The sequence below is a fragment of the Accipiter gentilis genome, chromosome 14 (genome assembly GCF_929443795.1).
Source record: "Accipiter gentilis chromosome 14, bAccGen1.1, whole genome shotgun sequence".
Lineage (NCBI taxonomy): Eukaryota > Metazoa > Chordata > Aves > Accipitriformes > Accipitridae > Astur > Astur gentilis.
Window position 1 is genome coordinate 15,531,165 of NC_064893.1, and position 9,514 is coordinate 15,540,678.

The following is a 9,514-nucleotide window of genomic DNA, read 5'->3' on the forward strand; positions in this document are numbered from 1 at the left end:
TGTGCACCTGTCTAGTTTAATCATGCAGGTTAAATACACACCTGTTATACATATTCACTAAATTTCTGGGAAATGTCATACATAATCATCAACTGTCCAATAAATCATTAGCATATGTAAACGTCCCTTTACGCAGGCGTGGTGAAGTCTCTGGTGGTCTTCAGAAGCCCTCTGGTGGTCTTCCATAGTCTTCCTCACTTTGTCCGATAGTTGACCTCTCTTATGTGATTCTGCGCAGTATGATTTTCACCATCGTGTATTAGATTTACAAAGAAGTACATTCAATGTTAATTCTTGAATTTAACGTTTCTAGTGATTGGCCCTCAGTCACACCACCTTTTCAATATTCTTATACTAAAACATTCATTGGTTAATCTTACTTAATTCCACTAACTGGAATCTTGATCAAAGTGGGGTTTCTAAGCAACAGAACTAAGGTCCATAACGATCTCTCTTAGTTCCTTAGGACAAAACACTACAAACTAACAAACCGGTCGAAGTTTCTATGGTTAACTAATTTTAGACAATACTTATTTTCTTATGACTGTATACAGCACATTTTGTATGTTCCTAAGTTTCAATGACTACATTGCGAGCTTCAAACCCCTATATTCTACATTCTTTACCTTTTGATCAAACCCAGCTTATATAAAATTTTAACTTATCAGAATATTTGTTAACACCTTGATTGCCACAGTCATGTTGCTTTCAGTTCTGAAGCCAGATCTGGATGCTCTTCCCTGAGGAGTAACATGCTCTAGTGCCTCCTGTATACATGTCCTGAGTCTCCTGTGCTGAATGTAGCCTGCCCCTGTGAATTGCAGTGTTTACTAAAGACATATTTGGAAGGAGTCAGGCCCTGAATGTCTCAAGACCTGACCCAGACTGCCTGATTCTGACCGGTTGTGTCAGTTGCTCCTGATTGTGTCTGAAGTAAATAGGAATTAGGTCAAATTTTCAGCTACTATAGATGCATACTCAGACCCTCCCATGAGATCCTAAATTGGTCACTGCTGCTTTTAGGGCCATTAGTTAATGAAAATGCACTGCAGGCTGTAGTCAGTAAGAATAATTCAGTGTTGAGTAATGCAAATTGCATTATAATGGTGAGCAAATGGGTCCCCTTTCTCTCCTGAAACCGTTGAAGAAGGGCAGTTTTCTCTTGGGGCTACTCTGCTCTGAAAAGGGGCTGCTGGATGGAAACAGCTGCCCAAGTGCAGTAGCCCTATGACCTGTGTACATTCAGAACTGCCTTTTTCCACCTTGCTGCTTCTTGGTCTGTTAATAATTTAGCTGCAACTCATCTGTGAATGAAGGATTGCTATTTCGTTCTAGCCCCTGTTGCCACAGGGCTGAATGGGATTTCATATTCTGTCTGTGAGCACAATACAGCTAGGCAAGTGTTAAAAAAGAGAGAACTGGAAGGACATGAAAATACATGAGTAAGCGATGGAATAGTTTGCTATTTTTTTTCTCTCTCTCTAAGAGGGAGAGAGATGATGTAGCAGATGAAAAAAAAAAAACAAAAAAACCCCACATAAACCAAACCATACGAAACCACCCCACTGTTTTAACTTATGTACAGAGCAAACTGGATATGAAGTCCTTGAGGTGCACCAGCACTGTCAGTTTCCTGTGTTCCTTGGTTTGGTGCAAGCCCTGGGCTCCAGTAACCTGTGCAAAGCAAATAGTGCTGTTGATTAGAAACCAAGGTGTAAAAAAGTAGTTGACAGCATGGTTTGCTCCCTGCTGGCTGTGGTGTTAAAGACCTTAAACCCAGAGGAGCTCAGGAGCTCCCAGAGTTATTTTTTTCTTGTAGAACCAGTTTTCATGGCAAAGCTCCACTTCCATGTTTTATTCCTACCATTGAGATGAAGCTTTTTTCTCACCTGTCTCATGAACTAGAGGTGGAATGCCGCTTCCCTGCATGTTGGCAAACAACACTCGCATTTGAATGCTCTCATACTTCTTGTTTGAGCAAGCAGACTCGGGAAGCAGGTAGGAGAGATGAGCCTGTGGGTTGTATCCTACCAAAGAAAGTAGGGATGCAATCTGGGGGAAATCGAGCTCTATTTTATTATTATTTTTTACCCAAGGCCTTTGCTGTTCTGGATACCAAAACTAGCAATAGTGAAGTGCATGTGGGAGATAAACAGGATGGTTTTCTATGTGGTATTGGGTCAGGAAAGCAGGTGCTTCGCAGTGGTCTGGAAGATCAGCAGTCAGACCCAGCCCTGAGCCTTCTCTTCTCCCAGCTGCACAGTGGCAGTTTCCTCTGCCTGCCCTGGTGTGCCATGTGCCCTGGCCCCTCACCATCTTGAAGGCGCTGGACTGGGCCCGCACCATGTTTGTCAGTGTCTTTCCTGTCCTGGGGACACAAGAACAGGACATGGGAGTCCGCATGCAGGCTCAAAAGTGCCAAATAAGAGAGGAGAGTGGGTTTTGGATTTTAAATTGGGTTTTATTGTTTTTTTTAATTGTTCATTGCCCAGTCTTGCCAAAACTGCTTCCTGTCAGGACTGAAGGCTTCTCTTAAAGAGCTGTCTCTCCATCTTGAATGTTTGCAGGGATGGGGCATCTACCTTCTTTGATGAGTTGTTGGTATTCTCTGCACAATGCCAGCTTGGGTCTGGCTTCTTCTTCACTCACCCGTTTGGTAGCTGAGGACAGCCACCCCCCACTGGTTTTGTCATCCTCAGAATGACATAATGCCCCCTCCAGGCCCCAATAACCTGGGTGACTCTCCAGGGGAGTCCAAGAGGCTCTGGTGGTGTCCAGCTGGAGGGATGAAACAATTGTCTGGTTTGTCTTGAGCTCTTGTATTTCAAGTATCTTCGATGAATACCTGTGTCTTATCTAGAGAAGATACATAGCATTGGAACAGTGTTATTGGTGTTGCAAATCCAACATTGAATTGAAGTGCAATCTGAAAAAGCACAAGCCATAGTTCTTCAATCTGTGTGGGCAATTACCTCACATCAAGTTATCAAGCCCAGAGTAACAGTAGCTGAAGAAGCTGGAGCAACAGCATTATTTATGTATTACTGGAAGGACATGAGACTCCTGTTTTCCTCCCTTATCACAGGCTGGCTCATCATGGTTTGTAGTCTTGTACTACAAGTACATGCCCTGGATGTGTTTCCACAAGATCAATATGTAAATACTTGGATTTGGTTGGCCTCTACTGTAACTAACTCATCTGCTTTCTGTGTTGTATCAATTAACAGCTGTAGATCTTTTGACAACATTTTATTGGCTTGCAAACTCCAGTAGCTGCATTACAGAATTATACTATGTTAAGTGCTTTTGATATTAATGTTCCTCATTGCTATTTTTTCCGAGTAGGTAATGGCTGTATTCCTGGGAACATTACGAAATCAGCTGGTGGTGGACTCTCTCCTTCCACACCATAAACGCTGTCCGATCTTGAAGGCATGTGTTGCTTCAATGTAACTGATTAATCAGCCAGCCTAGAGGATGACATTCAATGTTTCCAGGATTTTAACACATCAAATGAAACAATCTACTGGTGGTGCCTGGCTGGCTGAGCTGTGTAATTCCCTGACAGGATGGGTGGGACACTTGATTCAAAGCATTATTGTAGGGATAAGTTTATTCCTTTTTCTATATGTGTTCATTACATGCCTCTACACATTACCCTGCCCTGCACCCTGCAAGCCCAAATGGACACCTCCAGCTTTGCCAGCCGCAGCGGAAGTGTTCCCTTGAGTGAGGGGGTGGAACATGGGATAATAACGGACGATTGGCGAGGAGGATTATAAACATGCTCAAGTGACCTGCAGCTGGTGTGCAGAAGTATACATATATTATACTAATTGCTGTTTATCCTTGCATGCTTGACAAGTAGAACATCTGTGTTTAGGTAACACAGGCCTGTGACAGACTTAAAAGGCACCCTATCGAACACGCTTGAGATTCCCGTCCTGCTGTGGGAAGGATCAAAGCACAGTGGTATATTGTGCCTGCACGAATCCCTGATAAACTGGTGAAAACAGCAGGGTCGGCAATCCCCTAGCATGGGCTAAGCTCAGCAGTCCCTGTGTCCCTGCTCATGTGCCTGTGCCTGGGTGCTGCTTCAGGGATCCCCCGGTTGGTGAGGTAACAAAAATAAATTTACTGTTTGCATTTAATCCATGGTTTTGTGGTTGTTCCTGCATCCTGCCTGTGCCGCCTCACACAGTCATTGTAACTACCCCAGCTGGCACTTCAAACACCCTCTGCTCAAGGAGACACGCCGGCCCTGCAGCCTCGCAGAGAGTCAAGTCCAGCATTCCATCTCTCTGCTCTGGTCACGGCGAAGCGCTCCTGCCTGGAGCCCAGTGGGGCAGCAGTACTCACCCGTTTCAAAGGTTGCATTTAACTTCAAGAACACAAAGTCCAAGCATTCAGCGTTATCTGGGAAATAACCACATTTAAGAACTGAGCCAGCAGCTCAGCATCAGACGATGCCAGCAGCTGTTCATCCTTCAAAAGGCACATGTGCTTCTGGAGGCAGCACCACCTTCCTAGGCGAAGGACGGAGTTTATTCGGACTCAATTCTTCTGGCATCTGCCCTGTCACAAAACGTGCAATGGCTCTGGAAGCTGAAACACCGGTTTAATTAATGCTGTAGCATTAGGCAAGCAAAGCCTGTTTGAATGGCCAGTGGTTTTTTGGCTCCAAGCCCGTTGTGCACAGGCAAAAGGGCTTCCAAAAATCCTTCTTGCAACAGCCATCTTGTGAATTGATAAGCAAATCTGGGGGAAAACATAACTATCAGCACATAAACCAGCTATGATGTACAGTGCATAAAATCCTTCCACCTGACACACCCGAGGCAAAGAAGACTTATTTGAGGAGGGGGATTGACACCCTGAGGCCGCCGGGCTGTTCGGGTACCGGTTGCACCGGCCACAGCCCAAGGCGGCGCCGGCCGGCTGGAGGAGAAATGAAGGGGCATCCCTCTACCGGGATGCGTTCAACACGCGCGACTGCCAGGAACACGAGCCGCACGTTCAACACCCACCTCACGAAATGTCATGATTCCTGCTCGTTCCCGGCATTTATAAGAAAACGGGCGGGGGAGGGGGAGGGACCGGGAGGAGGCACCGGAGCGGGGGAGCGGCAGCTCCGCTATCCGCTAGTCGGGGCTGGCCCTCGCGGGAGGCGGTGACAAGCAGCGATTGGTCAGGTCTGGGTCCAACATGGCGGCTAACGCGACCACCAACCCCTCTCAGCTCCTGCCGCTCGGTAACCGGCGCTGCCGCGGCCCTTCCGCGCTCTCTTGGTGTTCGGGGGGAGGATTCCGTCTTGTGGGCGGCGGGCGGAAGGGAAGGAAGGAAGGAAGGAAGGAAGGAAGGAAGGAAGGAAAAGAGAGACCGCTTGCGGGTACCTCTGGGTGACGCGAGCGCCGCCGCCGCCGCTTGGCGGGAAGCTGGAGTGGGGTGGGCGGGGTTGGAAGACGCCCGGCGGTTCCCGTCAGGCGAGGGTTTCCTCGGTCCGCCCGGAGGTGCAGTGCTGTGTGGAGGCGGCGTGAGGCGAGGGAGGGCGGTGGCGGCTGGTCCGGCCAGCGGCCCGGTCCCTGCCCACGGCGGCGAGAGGCGCCGGGGCGTCCCGGTCTCCGGCACGGGCAGCGAGCGGGAGGGTGGCTCCGGGCCGAGGTTTGGGTGCGGAGCAAAGGCCGACTGGGGACGAGCGTTGGTGCTCGGCAGAGCCGCGGTGATGTGCCGCGCGCTGTCGACACCGAGGTGTTCTCGGTAAGGGAACGTGTTCCTGCGGCCGCAGAAACTTGTTGAGGTACTAGCAGCAGTAAAGCCTGCGAGGAAACGGGTTTTTTAAAATTTTTTCCTGTTTCTTTTTTTTTTTTCCTTCTTTTTGTGTTTTTTTTTTTTACCAGTGCCCGTGGCATTTACTTTTTTTGCTGCCTCAATGTTAAGGTTTTTGTTCGAAAAATGTTCTATAAAATAATCTCTTGTGTCTTTCAGTTTATTTTTGTTTTTATTTACAGAACTTGTGGACAAATGCATAGGTTCACGCATTCATATTGTGATGAAGAGTGATAAAGAAATTGTTGGAACACTTCTAGGATTTGATGACTTTGTCAGTATCCTTTGATGGAATTGTTTAAGGCCGTCCAGTTTATGCTCCAGTTCAATTATGTTACTGCTTTTGAGAGGTTTGAGTTCACCGGATGGAACCTTTTTGTATGGATCCATTGTATTATTCCGATCTTTTTAATTTTACAGATAAAATCACAGCTTAGTGTAAAATGGAAATAACTTTAAATATTTTTGTTTTAAAATTCGGGGCCTTATTTTCCTTGAAACTGGATTTTCAGATATGGTGTTGGAAGATGTTACAGAATTGTAAGTATTATTTCTGCCTCTTGTTGTTATTTAATGTTTGGTTTCCTGAGGCAAAATATTTTGTAAGATCTATAAACAAAGTGTTTTTATTTTTTTCGAATAATTGCCAGTTGAATGGTTTGTACCTTGGACTTTTAACTATAGAGGGTGATCTATTCAGGACAGCCATGTCACAGAGTAGCTGTTGCATGACTTATACTTGTAAACAGGTTCCTACTTTGTAGCCTTAACTTTGCATGGATCATGTGTTGAACTATCCAGTAGTTTGTTTGCTTTTACATTTCCTTAAGGTCTAGTCAAAGATTTAGAAAGTAGGTTAGCAGACTTAAGGATAAGTATTTATTACTTTGTCATGCCATGTTGCTATTTGAAACCTATTTTGAGTATTGGTGGTATTTAAGAAATTGCCAAGATTTAGAGGGTGAATCTGTATCTTTATGTGTATTGAGCAGAAAAGTACAATGGATCTTTTTAGTTGTCGGGTAGCTTTCTTTACCCAGGTGGTCAATTTATCAAGATTACACTGCAGTGTGGCTAATTTATTTGTTAGTTCCAACAATTGTCATCTTAATGTAGAGATTTATGTCAGCTCTGTAATCAAAACTGGAATTGTTGTCCCTGGTTATGTGTTCTTTCTTACTTTTTCTAATGCTGCTTCAGTGAGATTACCCCTGAGGGCAGAAGAATCACAAAGCTAGACCAGATTTTGCTAAATGGAAACAATATAACAATGGTAAGTCATCGTTGTTAAAATGCTGCATGCCTTTATTTTCTGTACCTGTAAATTGATCAGTAATTGAGTTCAACTACTTTAAGCTGATATTTCCAGACAGTTCAATTATATAAGGTGCTTTCAAGTAGCTTCTGGGGCATATATGTGTATGCATGATGCTGGAAAAGCGATCTTAATGTCTTAGTATATGTTACAGTTTAAAAAAAAAAAAAAAAAAAAAGCATGACCCTAATTTTATTTTGGTGAATGTTTTTCTGGTCTTCAGGTGTGCAAGGGAATCACTGGCTTTGTTAAGCACTCTGTAGGCTGGTTCATATGGTGGCTTTTAACTCATGAGTGTTTGCCTGCATAAGTGTGTAGGTGGAATGCATCTACACTTTATCCGTTATTGTACGTATAAATGTGTTTGCAGCAGTTTGGATGCTTACAAGCTTGTCAAGTTGTTTGGCAGTTATGATACCATGTGATGCCCAGAGAGCTGTACCTTTATGTGCTCTGTAAAAATCCCAAGGTCTGTTGGATTATACCAAATCAGAAGCACTGTGATTTTTAGTTTATCATCTGCCAATGTATGGAGATCAGTACTGAAACAGTAATTAAATACTGTGATTAAGCATCCCTAAGCTGAATTCTGCAACTTCCTAAATACCACAAAAGCGTACCCAGAGCAGTTTTTTGCTTGTCCACATAGATGGCTACAAAGTCTGGGCTTCCTACATAAGGGCATTCCTAATTTTGTGGGAAGAGGAGAAGAAGACTGACTTGAGTCAAAGTCAGCTCTTTGTGAACAAGGAATAATCTCCATTTTGCTGTCTTACCTACCTTGCACCTCCTCGCTGTGTGTCTGAGCAAGTGCCATCTTGACTTAAATTCTAAGCATTTTTCTGCTTTTGTTATTGTTCTGCCTCCTTAAAGGATAGTGCATGTTCCTACTTCTTGTATGGGATAAATTTACTACCATCCAGTTAAGCTGGTGGTATACTGCCCTTGAAGCAGAAGCTGGTGATTCTTAGAGTGCAAATTTTCAGGCAGATGTAGATATGTTTCTGTATTAGACCTTGTGTGTCTCTTGTGGACACATCTTTGCACGTCAGGAAGATTATGTGTGTTAGACTTTTTCTTGCTTCGGTCCCAAAAGCAGTGAAACTCTTTTGTCTTTAGAAGTGCTCAGCTAATTATTAAGAATATATCAGTAAAAGCAATGGTTATCCTCTTCTTTTTTCCTTTATTCATGTTTTTCCTTCTGTATTTCTTCTTCTGTTGTTCAGTTCTTTACTTTCTTCTCAGGAAAATTACTCCCTGCTGCCTGTAGAAGGGTTGAGGCTCTGTATTAGCTTTTGGGCTTTGCTTAGCAATAGAAGTTGGAAAGAGGAAACCAACTTCACAGTATAGTGGCAGTCTGGGGAGGAATCAGCAATTCAAGAAATTCTTCACGAAAGGGTGTTCTTTGTCCTTTAAAAAATGAGCTCTAGTGTTTCTAGACAGAATCATCTCCATGAAGTGAATACCAAAGACAAAAAACAAAATGTGTGTTACCTAGGAACTCCTTTGTGTTTTGTTAAAGATTATTTGTATTTTGGAGATTCTTTCTGGCATGTGCTTCTCTGGCAGTAACTGACTTCCTCTCTTGGGAGAGGAAGATAATATTCAATCTAAAAACCACTTTTGTGGTCTACAGATGAAGTCTCCATCTACTAAAATGTTGTAAACCAAGAACTGTCATGTGTGGGTTTGTAAAACTCAAATCTATGGCACTAACACAAAATTGTCATCTTCTTTTATAGCTGGTTCCTGGAGGAGAAGGACCTGAAGTATAAATTGATGCAGTTGTCATCTGTGAAGACATGTTATATATACATATGTAATCTAAATAGAGCTTTTGGGGTATGGGTGTGGGTGGGTTTTGGCGTGGGTTGTTTGTTTGTTTTGTTTACACACTCTTTCAGTTGACATTTGATAAAAGAGAAGGATTTCGCCTTCAGGAAGGGTGCATTGCTAATGATAATGCTGATTTTGTAAGTTGAAATCATGATTTTCTTGTAAAGACGCACTAATTTGTTCAGAATAAAAGGCCTTCTTTTTGTTAGTTACTGTGTTCTGTTATTTAAGTGCACGAGTTAGTTTTATAACTGGTTGATGGAGTGGGACAATAATAGTTACATTCCAGTTGCTGTCAGTCTTCAGTTTTTCTACATCTGTTGCATTTGTTTATGGCCTAGGTCTATATAAAACCCTAGTTGTGAACCAAGAGATTGCTATTCTTTGCAGTACAGGCAGATACTAAGCTGGATGGTTTGTTTAAACACTGCTTCAGGCTGTGTCACTTTAAACCATGTGGTAGAGTGCTGTAGAATTCTGAAAGCTCTTCAGAGTGGATGCATCTATTTGATGCTCAGCAGCCTTTGGTTCTGCTGG

General features: G+C 43.7%; 1 protein-coding gene across 1 annotated transcript; it reads left to right on the top strand.

Moving 5' to 3' along the window:
• Nucleotides 1-5,184: 5,184 nt before the first annotated feature.
• Nucleotides 5,185-9,185, top strand: LSM5 (LSM5 homolog, U6 small nuclear RNA and mRNA degradation associated). The gene is made up of 5 exons (XM_049816950.1): nt 5,185-5,251; nt 6,009-6,104; nt 6,339-6,366; nt 7,027-7,099; nt 8,884-9,185. Exons 1-5 carry the CDS (start codon nt 5,206-5,208, stop codon nt 8,914-8,916), a joined length of 276 nt encoding a protein of 91 aa, XP_049672907.1. The 5' UTR covers nt 5,185-5,205; the 3' UTR covers nt 8,917-9,185.
• The last annotated feature ends 329 nt before the right edge of the window (nt 9,186-9,514 follow it).